This window comes from Balaenoptera physalus (assembly GCF_965194825.1).
Source record: "Balaenoptera physalus genome assembly, chromosome: 3".
NCBI classification, from domain to species: domain Eukaryota; kingdom Metazoa; phylum Chordata; class Mammalia; order Artiodactyla; family Balaenopteridae; genus Balaenoptera; species Balaenoptera physalus.
In genome coordinates, this window is record NC_138890.1 from 111,536,416 (window position 1) to 111,558,372 (window position 21,957).

At 35.3% G+C, this 21,957-nt stretch overlaps 1 protein-coding gene across 8 annotated transcripts in view; it reads right to left on the reverse strand.

Moving 5' to 3' along the window:
* The window catches only part of XRCC4 (X-ray repair cross complementing 4), a 265,655-nt gene that overhangs the window by 70,713 nt on the left and 172,985 nt on the right, over window positions 1-21,957 (reverse strand). For all 8 annotated transcript variants that reach the window (XM_082458232.1, XM_082458239.1, XM_082458233.1 and 5 more), the window contains exon 7: window positions 20,161-20,308. In XM_082458232.1, coding sequence (XP_082314358.1) covers window positions 20,161-20,308 — 148 coding nt within the window. The remainder of the gene's footprint in view (window positions 1-20,160; window positions 20,309-21,957) is intronic.

Below are 21,957 nucleotides of genomic sequence, written 5' to 3' on the forward strand. Positions count from 1 at the left end.
TCTTTTAATTTTTAAATCAGTGTTGGTACCAAATTTTAAAGAAAACATGGTACAAACAAGACCAAACACATATGTGAGTTGAACTTTGCTAATAGCCTGCCAGTTTACAACCTCAGGGCTAGAGAGTTAGGCCAGGAGCAGCTCATGAAAGGCTCTGTGTACTAAGCTGAGGGGTTTGGACTTTATCCTGAAAACTGTAGGGACTCATTAAAAGACTTGAAGTGATTAACATCTTAGAAGGGTCACTCTGGCAGCTGTGTGAAGTCTGGAAGGTTGCTATGTAACAAGTGCTTAAACCAAGGTGGTGACAGGGACACAGAAAGGAGGAGGCAGATTTGAAAGATGTTAAACAAGGCAAACAGTTTAGTAAATTACAGTTGAAACTTGAACGTAGGTCTCCTACTCCCTTGCTTGATATCCTTATAACTATACCAACATTGTAGGATGCCTTTCTGAGTAGAATACTGTTTAGTTTGCAATTAATAAGTTACAGGGGAGATTCTTTGCAAACATTACCTTGAAACACCAGAATTTTTTCCTATAGATACTATTAGTATAGTGTAGGCAAACTCTACACTAAAGTAAACTCCAGGAAAAAGGATATACAGAGAAATCACGAAGAGACAGACAGTGCGCATAGACACTGACCGTGAATAAAGCCCATCTACCATGCTTCACTGGCTAACATTCTATGCCAGTTTACAACTAAACAATGGATGAAGATATTATTAAGTATTTGGTAAAGGAAAAGAAGGGACTATCTTACTGCATTCCTGCCTCAAAAATTCTATGACTAAAAATTACTCAATTAATGAGTTTCTGGATCATCGGCATTGTGGTTAATCCCTGCACACTTAGTGCAAGTGAAGACTACAGCTTTAATTTGGTTAGTACATTTTTTAGTTCAATGAATAACGGAGCCAGACAACAAGCAAGTCAAGCGGAAAGTGAAGTCATTAGGTGGGGTGAAGTGATGTCAGATCTCTGAGTGTTTTCTCTCTTAACCTTCTGGATGGGAGCTGGACTCCATTTGTCTGACTGGCACAAGATGAGTTTATAAAAGAGCATTTGTTAAATAGCTCTGTGAATAATAAAATCTACCCCTACTACCTGCTTGAGAAAAAGCTGAAAATGCTGTATTTTTCTTTATTAAACGAGATATTAATTTGCAAAACTGTTGAAGAATTTGATGTTTCCTAAAGTTTCCATATTATGCAATTACATTGGTACAGAGAGAAAATAAAACTTCCAAATCATGACATCTGGAATGATGTTATATATTTGTAAGTTTGTAATAATGTAGCTAAATAGTGGCTTATTGTGACCCTCTACTCTGTTTATGGCAAGGGTGTCAATGTTTACTTCATGGGAGTGGTATTGAACTTTCAACCAATGTTGTCTTATGGTTATTTTTTTAAGCAGTACTGTGATGGTACTAAGAATATGCTATACGTAGACTAGGCTCTGTACTCTTATCAGTTGGAATAGGTGAGGTTACACCACAGTAGCAAATATCCCAATAAATCAGTGGCTTGAAACAACAAAGCTTTGATTTCCCATTAGTGCCATACGTTCATCATGGGTAGCCTGGGGGCTCCACTCTGTGCTGTCCTCATTCTAGGACCTTGGATGACAGGGCAGTTACCAGCATTGCCAGTCACCATGGCAGAAGGAAAGAAAGTTCTCTGGCTCGGAAATTACACATGACGCTCACTTTTAATCAAAACTTGCTGGTGAGAACTAGAATCACAGCTGCACTCAGCTACAGCTATGAAGTTCAATTTTACCATGTGCCCAGATGACAGAGAACTGGAAATATTTAGTGAACAGAACTAATGACTATCACAGTCACCCAAATAATTGGTCTATTATGGTTTCATGTATCTTTGTTTTCTCTACTTGGCTGGACTGTGAAGTTAGAACCTATGACTTAAAAGGCTCCCAACAAATTCTTTTGATCCAGTACATGAAGAGAACAGCTTGATTAAAGTGTGATTTCAATAAAGTAATTATGTCCTTTTGGAACTTTTCCCCCAATACTATAATATATTTTAAAGTTCAGTTCTGATACAGTAAAGTTGCCAGAAATAGATAACAAAATTATTCAGATGAACTGCAAGCCCAGAAAGTAATCACCTGGCTATGCAAGCCAGGTGTAATCATAAAATAGATAATCAAAAATGGACTGAATTTATTTTTCCACACATGCTACAATCTGTTACAGAATAAAGCCTGGAGCTCTGACACTACAGTATTCTCTCTCTACCTTTACTGTATTTACGGTTTAAAGCCCCACATTAGGACCCACTCCAGCACTGCTGAAGAGAAACACTCACTCATGCCAAGTGTTCTCACTTTAAGATCATAGCCATGAATCCCAAATGTTTAGGACTCTCAAATCCTTATCTCCAGACCTCACTTCTTCCAGGAACTCCAGAATCATATATCTTGCTATCTCTGCTTTGATGTCTGCTAAGTATTTTAAACATAACCTAGCCAAAACAGAACTTTTCATTTTTCTGCTCTGCAAATCTGCTTTCTTAGTCCTTCCTGTGTCTGAAAACAGCACCACTAACCTAGTTTCTCAAGCTAAAAACATAGGAATCCTCCTGATTCCCCTCCGTCCCTTATTCTTCTAAGTCACACCTAGAAGCAAGTCCTGGCAACTTGACTGCTAAAACACACCCGTGGTCTAAGAACGCCTCGCTCTTCCCCCAAATAGCCTGAGCCGTGACCGACTTTCGCCTGGACTACTGTAAAACCTCCTAACTGATCTTCTGCTTTCACTAACCCCCACCTCTACATCCGTTTTCAACATAGTGGTCATAGCAATCTTTTAAACAAACATCAGACCATGACATTTCCCTCCTTAAAATCTCCCATTACACTGTGAATAAAATTTAAAGAATATCGGCCCTCAAAGCCCTGCAGGATCTGACTGAATCCATTTCACTGACCACACAGTTATATTATCAATACATACCACTCCCTCGCTTTCCCACTACATGGGCCCTCTTTTCTTCAGCATGCCAGGTTTGGCTCACCTTAGGGCCTTTGCATTACTTGTTTCCTCCCAGTCTTTGCAGCAATGTCTGTTTGTCATTTAGGTTCCGTTTTAAATATCAGTTCCTCAGAGAGACCTTCCATGACCGCTTTATAGAAAGAGGAACCATCTTATCACTACCTTTTACATCACCCTCTCTGAATTATCTGCGTATCTCCTGATTATTATCTGATGTGTCCTTGTTTGTTTATTGTTTGCTTATTTCACACCACTAGAATGTAATGTCAGCTGTTTTGTGCTGTGCCATACCCTCTGTGACGAGATCAGTGCCTGGCTCATGCCAGGTACTGAGCAAATATCTGATGAAAAGGTATTTATGATTTGAGTATGTACAAGGTACATGGTATCAGCAAGCAGGATACAAATGTTACATAACATAACACTTCTAAATTCATCTTTGGCCACTTTATAATTATTCTGGAATTTCCAGTGATAAAAATGATTAGATTATAAATTATTAAACATAATAATACATAAGTTAAATGCTTTCATAGTATAATTTTATCACAAGTACTTAACTTGGAAGACAATTTGCATTCAAACCTAGACAGTCAGACACTGGAAGGGAAAAAGAAAATGAACAAGAACCGAGTAGCAGTAGTAACCAATGTTGAGCATTTACCACGTGACTGGCACATTATATCAGTCCCCTCGTCAATTTTAATGAGGTGGGTATTACTATTCCCACTTTAGAAATTAGAATATTAAGGCTCAGAGTGATAAAGTATCTTGCCCCAAATCACACAGCATCGAACAGTGTTCAGATATTAATCTATCTCTAATTCTTTACTCCATGGCATGCCCTTCGAAAGGAAGTTACCTGGTGAGTCCTGACTGAGGACAGCAGCAGCTGCTACAGCTGTAAAATTAGTGATCTCTCTCTCAAAGAGCTGATGGCTGGGAGACCTTTTAATAGAGAGGGAACCATAGACAGGTGCAGAGCCTTCAGATAACGATCATATTTTATTGTATTCATTAACTTTATATTGTATGAAATTTTACATTTACGTTCAAGTGATACTGGTTCTCCATTTAAGATAAGAAAGTGTAGCTTCTTCTTTAAATAAGCTTATTTAATTTAAAAAGTAAAGTGATTTAATCAATAATTAACTCATAGTGAAAGTGTTACCAAGAAGTGGCAAAAATCGTGGAGGGAGGCGGTGAAACTCAGATACGATGCAAATCCAAATGGTGGCCCATGCACAACTGAAGTTTAGGAAATTCAGGGCATTCGTACTTATCTTTTTAAGTAGGTTTTCAAAAAAAAAAAATTAGTGACATCTGAAGAATAAAAGGTGTAACAGCAACGGAACAACCCATATTAACAGAAGTGTGGTGTCTCATTCTTCTCTGTATAGATCACACCACATCTGAAATATAAGGGGACTCTGGGAACACGACTTTAATGGAACACTGGCAAACTATACACGTTCAGTGAAAGGCAACCCCAACCAAGAGACTGCCCATGTAAACCAAGTCATACTTGGGGGGTGCTGGTAAACTTAGGCTCTTCTAGTGTGCAGAGGAGAAAACTCAGAGGATGAAATGGTCTCCAAATTAAATGGAGTGATAGTTAGGGGTTGGGTTTTAATGGCATGTCTTAATGTGAAAATCAGATTATCCTGAAAAACCCTTCGGAAAATATTATACTCCATCACGATATACCAATTTCAATTGGTCCAGCACCACGGGGTTTTCCTGCTATTTTGATAAATGGTTTTTTGTGAAGTAGTTATCTTGTGTTTAGTGGCCAGTTGTATGAAAAAGGTTTCTCTTTAGATGTGCTCCTCATATTATGGAAGGATAATGAGAAAACAGGGGATAAGAAGATATGTTTCCCACTTGACATCCACTCCTGGGCATGTTTCAGTAGAATGCCGTGAACTATTTAAATTGTTCTTTTTCCTATCTCTCTCCTCCTCCCCTTTTTATGGTGGGAGAGGGGAATGGAGAGTGTATGTTGAATGTGCATAAGCTGTTTGCATTTAGAACACAACTCCACTATACTATATGAGTGACTTTAATGTAGAATATCTGATATGACACAGAAGGCAGAAGAAGTAGGGCTAATAGGTAGACACTGGCATGTGAAACAGGCTTTCATTTAAAGCAGTAAGACTTTTGTCCCACAAAATATTTATATAAAGGTTACGTGACCATATATTTTGGATTAGATAATAAATTCCATTCCAATACTAATACAATAATTATCTGAAGTGGACAAAATGAACATAAAATAGTAGGAAGAAAAGAATTACAGTCTGCTACTTTAGATAATGCACAATAGCGTCCCTTTCATTGCTTGAAATACAAATGGGAGTGTAATAAGTAATAAATTTAAGAATCTTAGAGTAAATCAGTGATTTATGATATCTCTAAAATTCAGACTGAATGAGTCACTGGATTGGCTGTCTTATCATTATAAATTATTTGAAATAAAGAATAGTATTACAATAACTATAAAGTTTAAAGAAAAGTACAAAAGACAGTAGAAAATGAAGTAAAATAATATAAATGCCAAAAGAAACAAGATTTTTCAAAGTTTCAGGTGACTTTAACAAAAAGAAAATTTCAATTGGGTTCACTGAAAAGACAAGGTATAATACTACCTCTGAAACAGAATTCAGGAATACATTTGAGTCAGCAGTTGATTATAAAGGGCTAAATAAAATCCCTTCTGTTTTCCTGTATGTAGCCTGTGTATATCTGTATTTTAAAAGTTGTTATATTATGTAGAAATTATCTATTTAACTATATGACTTGGTTGCTAGCTCCTTGAGAAAAAGGAATGGTACAGTGCCTGGTACTCAATAAATGTGGGCCTGAATTCTGAGATGAGATATATATGACATATTAGCAAACACCACTGACTGGGTAACTTTAAGATTAGAGTTAGAAGATGATTTTTTTAAATGACAGCATGTTTAAATCATGAAAAATAATTATTAATAGCAAACTTCTGAAGGAGGATTTGGCAGATATACACAAGACTCCAGACAACCAGAAAAATAAATTTTTAACCTTTACGTATTATCATACTGAGATTCTTTCCCTCCCTTTTTCTTTTCTTCCCTTTTACTCCCTCTCCTTCTTCCTCTTACATTTGTTTCTTTCCAAAAATCTTTCCTTTCCTTTACTTTTTTTTTCAAAACATGCTTTTCTAAATTTTCAAAGACACATGCTACAGGACTTTGAAAAGGAATTGAAATTTGTGATGAGTTCAAGATTTCTCTTCTTCAACTAAGACTTCAGCTCCATGAAAGCAAGCACTCTGTTTTGTTCACTATTATATCACTTAAGACAGTGCCTGGCAAATATTAGTCCTTCAAATATTTGCTAAATAATTTTTTTATTAGAAAAACTATCTCCTCCAAAGAGTCCTGCTTTAAATATGGGACTTCCTACTGGTTCACTAATAGAAATTATCATTGTTTGTAAAAGTAGTATAGAAAATGGTGGAAGACATTTCTACACTGTGTATATACTATAGAGTATGTGCAGAGAGTTGAAAGAACAAGTGATAAAAACATGAAATTCACAGATGATAGCATATTAGAGATAGATGATAAAAATGATGATAAATAGAAAAGAGTTAACATGTACTGAGTGCTAGTATTTGTGCCAGGCACTGTGCTAAGAATTTTACATGCACTATCTAAAAATTCTCACAAATCTAGGTAGGCACTATTATTACCCTTTTTTTTTTTTACTGATAAGGAAATCAAAGCATATAAAGGTTGAGTGCGATGTCCACAATCTGACAGGTAGTAAGTTGTGAAGCTAAAACACAGACCCAGGCAGTTGGATTTCAGAATCCATACTCTAAATCACTATAATATGGTGTTTCACTACATATAAAGTAAATCAAGATAATTTTGTCTGGTTAAGTCCTACATTTTTTAGAAAGAAAAACTAAGGCCAAGAAACGTTGAATAACTTGGTCAAGATCACTATTTTCTACTTGACTTGGTCATTAACAAAAGCATAACAACACATTCTCTTACTTCCTATATTAAATAAGCAAGCAGGCAAGCCTACAGCCCTCTCTGGCTACGTCTCTACTTGTCTGCTCATTTTTAGAGCAAAACTCCTTCAAAGTTTTACCCATATTCTGTGTGTCTAATTCTCACCTCATTCCACTCTAATTAGTCATCTGTCTCAAAACTCCCCCTGAGACCCTGGTAGCGCCTCTGTCCTTATTGATTTCTCAGTAGCAGTTGAGAGTTGATCTTTTCTTTTTGAAACATATTTTTAGCTTCTATTAAATCATAATCAACTCATTTTCTTCCTACGTAATAGTCCCCCTTTCTCAGAGCTTGGCCTCTCACTGGTGATATATGTAGAACCTAATCCCCAAATCCTGAAACAAACGTTGGACTTGGACAACAACAAAAATAAATAAATAAATAAATAAATTTTAAAAACGTGACTTGGACATAGTTTACTGATTAAAATACTTTCCTATGTGATAAAAATTAATTTTAAAAAATTGAATAAATAAAAAGAAGTAAAATAATATAAAATTAATGTAGTATATGTCTATATACTTGAGTGTACAAATATCCCAGCCTGACAAAGGAAACTTTTCCAGTCTTCTGGGAAGTCAATGCCCATGACCACCAAGTTTTCTTTATCCAGCTTTTGCAGTAGGCTGATTTCTAAAGTAAGACAGATGACTTACTTTTATAAAGACAATGTTTAACTAATAGCTTTCAATAACTGATGAGGTTTCCCAGTTCTTCCATAGTAAGAGGATAGCAACCTTAAGTGTTTCTCAATCCATCCCTCCCCTTTTTTTCAATCACGCTCACACCTATAATCATTATTCTTCTTCAGATAATTCTTTCTTCCTGGACTACTGTAATATCCTAGCTTCACTGACAATCTGTAAACATTCCCTCCATCAAATGTATGGTTTCCAAAGAAATGTTCCTAACGTACTGTTCATTATGATATTCTTTGGCTGAAAATGTTTAACAGGTCCTTGCTGCTTTCATAAAAGAAGTCCAAATAAATCAGCTTAGCATTTAAGTACCAAATTCCATCTACCTTGCTAGTTTTATTCACATTTCTCTGCATCTCATGATAAGGTCACTGGTTCCCTATCTTCCAGACTCTTCCTCCACACATTTACTTATGCACTCTGTTCCTCTGATAGGAAGGCCCTTCTTAGTCAGGAGATATTTCATTTCTGTAACAAACAGACCCCAAAAGCACCATGGCTCAATCAAGCTAGACATTTATTTCTCTTTCACACAATAGTCTAAAGGTAGTGGGTAGTTCGTGGTGGATATGCTGCCTTGCCCCATGAGACTGTCCAGGGACTACAATTCTTCCTCTCTTTTTACTCTACCATCTCCTAGGTTGTTTTCCTTACATGCCTGGTAGAAGATGGGCTGAGAAGGGAGAAAGAGATGGGGTTGTCAAGAATGTATGTTGAATCATTTTATGGGCAAGATCCCCAAATTGTACATATCATTCCCATTCAGATCCTACTGGAAAGGACTGCGTCACATGGCCATAACTCACTGACAGGGAGGCTGGGAAATGTATCCTCTAGGCCGGGAGCCATGTGCCCTGTTAAAACATGCAGATGCATGGGATGGCAGAATGGGTTCTATTACTAAAAGAAAGAAGGGGAGTTGGGAGCCTGGATTCAATTATTAGTTTCTGCATTATCTTTCTTCAGTTTTTGTCTCTAGAAACCCCCATTTACTTTACAAAGCTAAACTCAAATATCACCTTCTTCTAGCCAGTATTCTCTGATCTTATCACATCTGCTTATTTCATAGTCCTCCGAATGGAATATCAACTCTCCCTTCTCTGAAATTTCAAAGTTATTGTACCTATTATGGAGTTTGGCACATTTTAGCTATATACATACTAAAGATAGTTTGTCAGGAAATATAATGTGGCCAAAAAGGAAAAGATAAATGTATGCTATTGATTAATCTTCCTTCACTGTTTTATTTCCTATACAAAGATTGTAGAAGACAGTCTTTATTCTGTATTTCTAGAAGTGGTGTATGCAGAAGACAGCATTCAATAATGCTGGTAATGATAACATTGCTTTATTCAATTCACTGATAAATTATAATTTAAGGAATTACTTAGAAACAAAATTATTGTAAAAGATTTTCAAGTAAACAATGTCCTAAAATTTTACTGAAAAAATTTTTAATCATGATGTTTAAACAAAGCATGTCTGTATTCTTTGTCCTTTCATAATGATTTACCAAAACTGAACAAAATCCTTGAATAATACTTATGAATAGTTATATACTTTTAATTTATTTAGGTTTTCTGTTTGTTCATTTCTTGTTTCTTTATCCTCATATTTGATTTCCTTACTCTATTTGCCAAGATCTCAGTTACTCGTGGGTTTATATCTTCTTATTTTGACATAAGTAGTTTATGCTTTCACACAAGCTTAGAACATGAAACAGCCATTTTATTTCATTTCATGATGTTTAATACAAAACAAATACCTATTTAACATTTAGTTATATATCATAGTAGATGATTTAAGTTATAGAATTTCACTGTTAAAATGTAAATTTTGAATACAGTATGCCAAATAATAAAAAATAAATGCACCTATATTTCTTTGAATATTAAACTATAAATTATGAACAGGGAGTCACTTCCTTTGATTAATAACCCCTCTGACCAGGTATAAAGAATATTTACACATTATTCTGTGTTGGTAGAGTACTTAAAATGCCTGAAACAATAATGATTATCAAGTGAAATTTGGAAAAATTTTATGTGAGAAAGTCTTTCAAGTGACAGAAATATAATATATATGAAATATGTGATAAATTCCCTTTACCTAAAACACAGAAAGATTATAACAGCTTCTTATTAAAATTGTTTTAAAACAGAAATCCAAGTCTGTCAGTAATTTGAAATCTAAATGCATGTAATAGCCTGAGGGAATTGTAGTACAGGTTGTTCCCAGGGTGAGCTATAAACATGGAAATACTTTATTTAAACATCTATGTAATCTCCATTGAAACATATTATTTTGAAATTATGTTAAAAAAGAACTTAAAATGCATGTACTTATAAGCCTAAGCTTTGGACACATTTAATAATCATGCTTTAAAAGGCCATAAAGCTGTGGTTGATATTGAATATGTTTTTTAAAAATATTAATATTTTGTCCTTTCTGTATAGCTAAAAAAGTCCACTCAGGCAACCTGTACCTTAAAGTGTAACTGCTGATTTTATTGGCAAACCTATAATAATGCATATGATCAATCTTTACTTAATTATTTTGAGTTGCAAACACAACTAATAAATCATCTTTGAAATGCACTGACCATAATCAGTATATTCTGGAACAAGTCCAGGGGGCCATTAATCAAAACATGCAGCAAGGAAAGTGAGAGCCGCAGCCTGAAGAGTTAGGTAAACACACAGTGAAGTTAATAAAAACCTATCTCATTTTAAAACCACCACTGTGTTTACTTTTGCAACTAAGATAAACATTATGATAAAATTAAAGTTGTATAAAAAATGAGGTTTGCTAATGATGACCAAAGCAAATATATAGCAATTGCACATACATTTTATGTCCCTAATTTGACACTAGAGAAGTTTAAAGTTCAGTTACCAAAAACCTTCAAGAATTAGATATTTAAATCTGATAAATTATATTATCCATGAAAATTAAATACACACATGCACGCACACACACACACACACACACACACACACACACATCAAATATGTTGAGGTTTAAATTAGAAAAAAAAAGCAATCAAGGTATAAACATGAAAATAGGTTCTTTTTGAAAGAATAGGATGGTCAACTACCACATTCTAAATTGGCAGATGCAAATGAATAAACTGTAAAAAATGAGTAAATGTTTGAATGAGTTAGAAATTAAATTTTAAATGAAACAAAATGATAGAATACAAATGCATATATATAATGTAAATATATGTAAATATCTATTTATTTACTTACTTATTATCAACTGCTTTTAAAACCAGTCTTCCAATTGTGTTATTTTCCTTCAATATAATCTTATTGACTGCTAATTGGAAGGAAAGAAGATTTGCTGAGTTAACACTCAGCAAATGTGCCACAGAAAGGTATGGGCAATCCTCATTTCCATAAGAATTGTGAGGAAAGGAAACACTACAGGTTTAAAAACTCCATAAACAAAGTTTCCTTTCCAGGAAGAGATTTCCAAGATTTCGCCAAAAGCCCTGGGAAAACAGTGCTTTAAAAATAACAGTGTATCACAGTCTTAGAGCTTCTTACTTAGATAGTGCTTTCATTCATGTGATCTCATCTGACCCTCATAACCATGTTGAAAGGCAGGCAGGAGGTATTATTAAACCAATCCTTGTACTCACAGAGCTGCAGCTCTACCTCTACTGTGTTATTGTAGAAATTTTAAACAAACAGTCGAAAGTCACTGAATCTGATACTCAGCTCTTAATTCACTGAGTTTCTGTAAGAATTGAATGAATTAAATGAATGAATTAAAGGAATTTAAGTGCTTAACACAACCCCTGGTGCACACTAATCGTATTAAATATTAGTTATTGAAGCAGTATAACAAAGTAGCTAAAAAGTATGGTCTTTGGAATAAGATGATCCTAGATTCAAAATCACAGATGTAGCATTCATTGTCTTTGGGCAAGTTATCTAATCTCTCTAGGACTGAGCTTCCTAATCTATAAAATGGGTATAGTTTAGTGAGACATATAAAGGGCATATATAAAGGGTTTAGCACAGTATCTAGGACATAACTATTCAGTGAATGTTAAATATTATCTTTATTATTGATAGATGGATTTGATTAATAACTTATGTAAATACAAAATATCAGTAACAAAAATTAAAAGGCAAATGATAGTCTGGGTAAAATAAAATTAATACTTTTAGATATAAAGCAATAGGAGACAAAGACCTCCACTGAAAATCAGCTGAGGTTATGGATAGGTAATAAACAAAGATGAAATGTCAATAATCAATATATGTCAAAGAAAAATGATGTCTCTAAAGGTTAGGTACAAAAATTAAACAATGAAATACTATTTATTGATTAAACGATTAAAATGACCTGGCAATGATCAGAATGAATTGGAAAACAAAAGAACAAAAGGCAAACACTGCTTGTGGGAGTACCAACTGTGATAGCTTTCTGGAGGAACTCTGTCAAAACATAACAAAGGACTAACAAGTACATATGCCTAATAAGTACATTACTAAACTAGTAATTTCACTTTTGGGAATTCATACTAAGGAAACAATCAGTCATATGTGCAAATTTATGTACAAGTATATACAACATTCTTTGCGATAGTACAAATGTGGATAAGGCCTAAATGTACAGTATGGGAAATGGTTAAAGAAATTATGGTACATTTACACAATGGGACACTATAAATATAAAATGATGTTGAAGCAATGTATCTATTAAAGTAGAAATATATATTTAAATATTAAAATAGCAGGCTACGTCATGAACAGTATGAGCCTTGTTTTGCACGTAAAGTGTGGAAGAGAAGAGATCTGCAAATATACAGAATACCATGGTGTTAATAGTGGTGTTCTCCATGTGGGTGGGATTATGCATTTCCTAGCTACCATTTTGTTTCTGTATACTATCTGCTTTTGGGGGGGAGATAAGCATGCGGTGCTTTTACAATTGGGAAACAAAGAAAATGAACCTCATTTTATTGAGAAATAAATGGATTCCTTTAGTAGGTAAGTGGATAAACTGTGGTACATCCAGACAGTGGATTACTATTCAGCACCAGAAAGAAATGAGCTATCAAACCATCAAATGATATGTAGGAAACTTAAGTGTATATTATTAAGTGAAAGAATGCAATCTGAAAAGGCTGCATACTGTATGATTCCAACTATAAGACATTCTGGTTAAGGCAAAACTATGGGGATATTTCAAAGATTAGTAGCTGCCAGGGGTTAAGGGGAAAGAGGGATAAATTGGTGGAGCACAGAGGATTTTTAGGGTAATGAAACAATTCAGTATAATACTACAATGGTGGATACTTGTCATTATATATATGTCCAAATCCATAGAATGTACAACACCAAGAGTGAACCCATAAAATACGGACCTTGGGTGATAATGATTTGTCAAGGTAGGTTCATCAATTGTAATAAATGTACTATTTTGATGGGGGGTGCTGAGAGTGGGGTAAGTTGTGCATGTGTGGGGACAGAGGTACATGGGTACTCTCTGTACTTTCCACTCAATTTTGCTGTGAACCGAAAACTACTCTAAAACATATATACAATGGAATATTACTCAGCCATAAAAAGAAACGAAATTGAGTTATTTGTAGTGAGGTGGATGGACCTAGAGTCTGTCCTACAGAGTGAAGTAAGTCTGAAAGAGAAAAACAAATACCGTATGCTAACACATATATATGGAATCTAAAAAAAATGGTTCTGATGAACCTAGGGGCAGGACAGGAATAAAGACACAGACAAAGAGAATGGACTTGAGGACACAGGGAGGGGGAAGGGTAAGCTGGGACGAAGTGAGAGAGTAACATTGACATATATACACTACCAAATGTAAAATAGATAGCTAGTAGGAAGCAGCTATAGCACAGGGAGATCAGCTGGGTGCTTTGCAACCACCTAGAGGGGTGGGATAGGGAGGGTGGGAGGAAGACGCAAGAGGGAGGGGATATGGGGATATACATATACATATAGCTGATTCACTTTGCTATACGGCAGAACTAACACAATACTGTAAAGCAATTATACTCCAATAAAGATGTTAAAAAAAAATAAAGTAAGCAAGTTAATTAATTAATAAATACTGGGCTCTTTCCCTCCCTACTGTTGGGTTTTATTTAGTTTTTTATAATCTATAACATTGATAACAGAAACACAGGAAGAAGGCAAATAACTTTCTTCAACACTTCATCCTAAAAAGAATTTTAGTAATAGTAAATATTTCATTAAAACTCTGTTTGACTGCAATTGGGCTACAGTGGGGAAGTGGACGCTCTAGGACCCTGGAAAGCTCTGATAGACATGAGAACTTTGGTTCAGAGCCAGGAGAGCCTGATGTGTATAATTATTCCTCTAAACAAAAGTGCATGGATTGTGCAATTTCATCCAGGATGATGCTGTAAGCTTCTAGAATAAAAAGGAAAGACTGAGCTTTTCTGAGTCGAGGAAGATTATATCTTAAACAAATTGTATCAGTGGTGGCTGTGTAGTACCTCGCCGCACTCCAGGGAGGTGAAGAGATACTGTGCTAAGATGTGCTGCACCTTTTCCTGCTCTGTGTAGCCACATGGACTATGATAAGATCGTGCAACCTTGGCTAATTAAATCGTGAACTTAACGTCGGGGTGCGTGAGTCCGCATGTGCGTGCAGATGCACGTGTTGATTTACAACCTAACGCTCACCTAAAATATTGCAGCTACACAACTACTTAATGGGACCACTTAAAGGTTGATTCAGAACACACAGTTAAAACTTCTTCCTTACAGTTCAAGAAGCAACATCTGTGAAAAGTTATGATTTGATAATATTTTTAAGGTTGTTTGGAACAATGTGTTAGAACTCTGTGTTTTCAGAAGACATCCATCACAAAGAAGACTAAATCATGTCTGTGTGCCTCACACGAGATAGGTGAACCTATATATTTTTACTTGCTAGCCTGCAGAAACAAAGACTACGTAAAAGTGTCTAAAGACTATACAAGTATTTTTTTGTACTTTTGGCCCAAACTATTTTAATGATTTTATCCTGCAGCTGAGATGATGTTGAACTCCTTCTTTTAGGGGTGTACGAATGTGTTCCAATCACTAGAATTCTCTTAGAAAATGACCCTGCTGCTCCCAAAAGGGCAGTTGGTCGGACAAGTAGGAGGTTTTCTAAGCAGTAGGATTGTGGGGAGATGGGGAGGTGGCGAGGAAGGTCCTATATACAAACTAACATTTTGTTCTTGAGATACATTTAATGCCTAAAACTCTATAATTATGGCTGAAAGGATCTTATATACTTAAAATCACTAATGTTTGAGAATTTTGAGAGTTCGTATCCCAAACTACGGCCCTAAAGAATGCTATCCCTTGGACTGTCACTAATCCCTTTTTGGGAGAGAGGAAAGCAGACTGCATGACGGTGCTATGCTTGAGTACTTTTGAAAAATGATTAAACAAGTCAAATGAATTATTTACTATGGATTTTTTTAGATCCTTTAACATATAAATCTCCAAGTTTTAGGGGTTGGAGCATAAGGGAGCGTGGTAGCTGTGGTATGCAGCAATTTCTTTTTCTTTTTCTTTTTTTTTTGAGAGGGAAATTTAGTTTTATTTATTTTTAATTGGAGTATAGTTGCTTTACAATATTGTGTTAGTTTATACTGTACAGCAAAGTGAATCAGCTACACGTATACATATATTCTCTCCTTTTTGGATTTCCTTCTCATTCACAGACTGCATTCTACAGAATTATGTAAAAGGAGACCTTAGGTATCCCACAGAGGGTTTCATATTCAAATAAGTTTAGAAATTCCAATTGAATTTAGAAATTGCAATTTCTAAGCTTATTTGAATATGAAACCCTCTGTGGGATACCTATTAAGATCTCCTTTTATATAATTCTGTAGAATGCAGTCTGTGAATGTTATCATAAAGAATAAATTCTGTACTCAATATCATTTAACTTCAATAAACGTCTGAGCTTTCTTCCCCCCACCTATTCAAATCTCGGAGCTAGAGGCGTTTTGTTCCACCTATATATTTAGCAGCTCTTCTGACCACAGAAGCTAATGCTTTTTCTAGTCAAGAGTCATTTAAGGAGGAGCTCAAAATTAAGTTAGAGTTGCTTGAGATTTGCGATAACCCTTGTTCCTGCTCCAATAAGAACTTCATATCCTGGTTTTGGTAACTAGGTCTGCATGGTGTAGCCCTGTGTTTGGCTCCTTGTCTTGGTCTCCAGTACAAACATGATTTGGTTGTAACTTGGGTTTGGCTCTCTTCTTGGCCAACTCTTCCAGGGTCTGGAGCCCTGATTCTAAGAGAAAGTTTTCATTTATAGGTCCCTTGTTCAGATACAAATTTCAGTATCTCTTAAAAAAGTAGTTTGCTTTTGATAAAGAAAATCTACAGAAGTGAGAAACAGAACAGCCAAAAGAAGGTAAAGTAGAATTTCCAGGTGGGGAGAAATGAGCTGAAATAGTTGAAGAAGTAACAGACATTAAAGTATTGATTAAATCACTTAAACTGAGCATTTTGTTTATTGGCTGACTTTGTTAACTGGTTGCTAATTTCAACAGACTGGGGCATTGATTCAATTTAGACAAATAAGTGAATAATGACTGGATTAGTCATTTTGTTAAAATAATCCAACTAGTCTACCTAGCCATAATGATTTCATGTCATACCAACAAAATAGTATTAATAGACTTTTATTATATTAGCTTTCTGAGGATATTGAAAGAATTAATAAGAGCTCTTAAATTTAAAAAATTGAAATGAAAATTCTTCCTCAATTATTATGTTATATGATAAAGCATTAAAAATTTAAGCTGGGGGGCTTCCCTGGTGGCACAGTGGTTGAGAATCTGCCTGCCAATGCAGGGGACATGGGTTCGAGCCCTGGTCTGGGAAGATCCCACATGCCGCGGAGCAACTGGGCCCGTGAGCCACAATTACTGAGACTGCGCGTCTGGAGCCTGTGCTCTGCAACAAGAGAGGCTGTGATAGTGAGAGGCCCGCGCACCGCGATGAAGAGTGGCCCCCACTTGCCACAACTAGAGAAAGCCCTCACACAGAAACGAAGACCCAACACAGCCATAAATAAAAATAAATTAATTAAAAAAAAAATTTAAGCTGGGTGTCTAATAAAGCCCAAATATAGTGTTATTTAATTTAAATACATATTGTGTCATTGTATATATATATATATATATTTTTTTTTTTTAATTTACTTTTATTTATTTATTTATTTTTGGCTGCATTGGGTCTTCATTGCTGCGCACGGGCTTTCTCTAGTTGCGGCGAGCAGGGGCTACTCTTCATTGCGGTGCACAGGCTCCTCACTGCAGTGGCTTCTCTTGTTGCAGAGCACGGGTTCTAGGCACGTGGGCTTCAGTAGTTGTGGCACATGGGCTCAGTAGTTGTGGCTCGTGGGCTCTAGAGCGCGGGCTCAGCAGTTGTGGCGCCCAGGCTTAGTTGCTTCACAGCACGTGGGATCTTCCCGGACCAGGGCTTGAACCCGTGTCCCTTGCATTGGCAGGTGGATTCTTAACCACTGCACCACCAGGGAAGTCCATGCCATTGTATATTTATAGAAAGTGATTTTACATTGTTTACACTCAGAATTTTACCTGATGATATTAATAAAGTATGTAAGGATGAAAATAATTTCACAGTTTCTGTAGTCTTTGTCAGCTGGTTCATTTTGTTTAATATGTAGAATTTAAAGGACATACCAAACAACTCTACAAATCATAATTTCAAGTGATGTAAGATAGCAAATAGCAAGGAATGTACAGCACATGGTTATGTTGAATAATAACTCTTAGTGTTGATGCTAGTTGACAGACAGGATGAGGGTTCCCCAAGTATAATCATATTGTGTGGATTAGTCACACTAAAATTTTTAATGAATATTTATCAATAGATACCAGATTCAAGGATTTCAGAGTCTTACTAAAAGCAGGAGATCATCAAAGATCTAAAAATATTCCTGAAAAAAATTTATATTTACTGAAAAAAAAAGAAAAAGGCAAAATGTCAGTACAATTCTGCACCTCAGGACTGCTAACACATGCCAATTTAGGCTATTATCCTTGTGAGTACTCTACATAAGTTTCAGTATGTTTTCAATTTTCTAGTTTCCTGTGTTTCAAAAGAATGAAAGTTTTATTATTGGGAATCCAAAACTGTACAACATTCAGCAGTTTGAAAGCAGAATTAAAAAATGAAAAAGAAAGGAAGGACGATAGCTTTAGATAATTTTAAATGACTATATCTAAGAAGACACAATAATGACTAAAATATCAGAGATTTCTAGTCAATCTAATATTTTGATAATCCTTAAGAAGAGTCAAAAAGCAATATGAAAAGTTAGGGAAAACAAGAAGAAAAGTCCTCTGTGATGTGAGAACCAGAAATGCTATCATATACATGAGAAAAGGCTGAATTTTTAACAAGGGTCACAGCCCAGCTTGGACTGGCCTCTGAGCAGCCCTCAGCCTCATCGCAATCCCTCCCTTGCTCCCTCCACTGCCATCACCCTCACACAGTCCACCTCAGTGCATGTTTACAGGCTGTTTCCTCTGCCTAAATCTCTGCTCTCTACACTACTGTACTCCTCGTATCTGTGTAATCATATGAGTAATGTTTGTCTTCTCTCATGTAGACTAAGCTTTATGACATCAGGGACTGTGTCAAGTTTGCTCAGCATGTAAACATATGTTAAAAGAATGATACATGAATGAATGAATGAGGGAAAGCCATAGTCACAATTATTTTGTTCTCAACAAACAACGGTAACTACTGGGCATTTCCTTAGACAATGTGAAATCATGTGGTAGTCATACAATGAATGTAAATTCTACTGAGAGGCTACTGCAAGAGATACAGAGGAAATACCACTGTGAGCGACTGACAGAAATGTTTGAAATCCAGCATATGCTTAGAATTGAAAACAAGTAGTGAAGTCAGGCTTCCTAGCTAAATTTAATGGGATATAATGGTTAATAAGCCATGGTAATGCAACTATAAACTCAAAACCCAATGATAAACAGACAACAAAACAATGCCACTATTAACTGTACAATGCATACTTTTATGCAAGAAACTCGGAAACTCCCTCCTATCAGGCTGTTTCCTGAATGCATGGATTGTGCCTGTCTTGGCATCCTCTTTGTCTATAACAGAATCCTAAAACTTCTTGCTCTCAGAACCCCTTTACACTTTCAAAAGTTCTGGAGGACCTCAAGAACATTTGTTCATGTGGACTGTATTTGCTATATTCAAAATAAAAACTGAGAAAAACTTACAATATGTATTAAATAATTTTAAAATAATAATAAACCGAGGATATGATAACATGAATAACATATTCTTTATAAAAATCATTATATTTCCCAAACAAAAAATCTTGTGAGGGCAATGTTTTGCAAACATGTTGATGGCTGGCTTGAATGAAAACAGTTAGATTCTCATTAGCTTCTGCATTCAAACAGATATGACATATTATTTCAATTAAAATATATGAAGAAAATCTGGCCTCACATAGCTATGGAACTGAAGAAGGGATGACCCTGTGGATCTCCACAAAGGGCCTTGGGAACCCTCAGATCCTCATTCCATACTTTGAATACCAGTGGTCTGTAATATCATCTGTCACAAGGCTATTGTTCAACTACCATTTGCTAAATTAATGAAAAGTTTAGAGAAAGAAATAAAATCTTAGGGCATATATATATCACACACACACACGTACAAATGATTTGTACATTCATTTTGGATTCAACTGATAATATTCCTTATAAATGCAGACTGTTTTACTGCAATGAAACGTTAGTTATCCCAACACCTCAACATATGACAACTAAATTGGGATGTACACTGAAGGAGGGCAGTCTGAACCAAAAAAGTGAAAAACAGTGAAAATACAGTTTATAATTCCAAAATCTAATAGAAATAAATAGATTACTACAAAGAGACATTTTACTTGAAAAAATACCAAGCATAATCAAATCAAGTGGCTAAGCTGAATGTTCTATGAGTCTCTTTAAAGCAGTAAATTCGATCGAAGTACTTTACTGAACACAAGCTGGATTCTAATGTTCTTAGTATCCTACATGCCATTTCTCAATAATCCATAACAACCACAAGAAAAAAAATGTACTTACATTTTCAGCACTTCCGCTTTAAATATTAATAGGAATTAACCAAAAACCAGAGAAAATAAATTGATTCAAACATTTTACAATTTCCAAAATCATAATTTTTGTTCTTAAAAATAGCCTTAAGTAAATTCAGAAATAAAAATATAATTTTAAGATTATATATTAGATTTTTAAATGTCATCTCACTATTTGGCAAAGAATAAAATGACTTACTTTTCCTTTTCTTGAAGCCGATGCTCCTGAGAAGCCATTTTAGGCTCCGTCCCAAGATTTTTTTGCATCCGCTGCCTCCTCTTTCTGGTTGGTGCAATATCAGTGACATCAGGACTTGAAATAATGGAATCATCTCTTCTTACAGTAGCTAAAATAAAATCACATAAAAATGTGACCCAACAAAATTATGCATATAACTTTTGAGCACAGTATCAACTTGCTGCTTGAGCACTGATATAAAGTGACACATTGAAATACAGCAAAATTATTTTTTTAATTTATTCAGATTTGGTGAAGTGAGCTAGTTAGATAGCATATAATACTTTAATACCAATATAAAATCTGAAGTATATTGTACACACGGAACAACTTGATCAAAACGGTCTTTGCCTATCTTGAGCAACAACCTTCTCAAATGCATAGATAAAACTGAATTAGAGGCACCTCTAAAAGGTATTTGGTGGGGGGGGATACTGCTATGGGAATAATGAATCAAACTGACAGTAAAACAGTAATTGTTAGCAGGAATGGGGACTTCTCCTAGTGATCCAGAGATAATTTTCATAAACTTTTTAGCCAACTGTAGGGAATAAGCACAAGAAAAATGTAAGAAAATACTATCAGATGTCTCTAATATGGCTAAACCATTAAATTACCCTGAAAAATGTTTGATATACATGAAACAGAAGCAACAATAAAAACAGGCTTGATTTATATTCCTTTATTCTCTATGAAAAACTTAATTGCCAAGACTTTAGGGGAGTTCAGAATATTCATTCTTTCATCCAATACACAGTATATTCTCTAAACACATGTTTCTGTAAAAGAGAAGAGCTCCTTTGCTATTGGTAAATCATGAACAATATCAGTATAATTTGGACTCTGGATGTCCTGTTAGTCCATATGATTTTTTTCCAGCTTGTTAATGTTTAAAAGTGATCAGGGGCAAGCTTTCACCCCAATTAAAGAGAAAACCTTAGCAATGTATAAAGGCCTTAAAAAGTGGAGATGAGTGTCTAAAAATCCTATACAAGTCCATCCCGTTAGCACAAACAGGGGCTGGTTTAGTGGAGTCAAGAACCCTATACTTTTCAAAAGTTAAGCTCTCTGCTGAAGCTGCAATTACGCCTAAAGAGCTATGAAGACATTTCTCCCTGTATCTCAAATCAGATGTTTAATTTTGATGAAACTAGTGTAATCAAATGCATTCAATACCTCCTGTCTCCTCCGTTTAACAGTAAGTATGATGATGCAAAGGGTTAGCTGACTGTGATGCTTAGTGCAAATGTTGTTAGAGATTTAATGGAGTTAATGTTTTTATTAGGATTGTAACTGGAGAACTAACAACAGCAATGTAAAGCTGCATAGACTTTAAGTGCTCAGCCCAAAACTTAACTTCTTTTTCCCATAAGCTCTATTAATTTTAGTGTGCTAATTTGCAGAGTGAGTAGTTGTTCAGGCACACATATATCACATTCTAGAAGAAAAGTCTGCATTTTGAGTTCTCATTCTGTGCAGTCCAGGCTTCTCTGAGTGACCTGACATCACTTGGACACTATTGACCACTCTCTTGAAATGCTTCTTTTGATTTTTTTTTCCTGGAAATAACTAGTACTTACTAACTTCACTTTACTTATGAGGAAACCAAGGCTTTAGAGAGGTTAAGTAACTTGCCCATATCACACAGCTTTTGCTTTTATATTTTATCATTGTGGCAATTAAAAAATATTTCTGCCTGGTAGGCAAATTACTTATTGATAAAATATTAACTGAATGTTCATCAAAGCATATTTTACT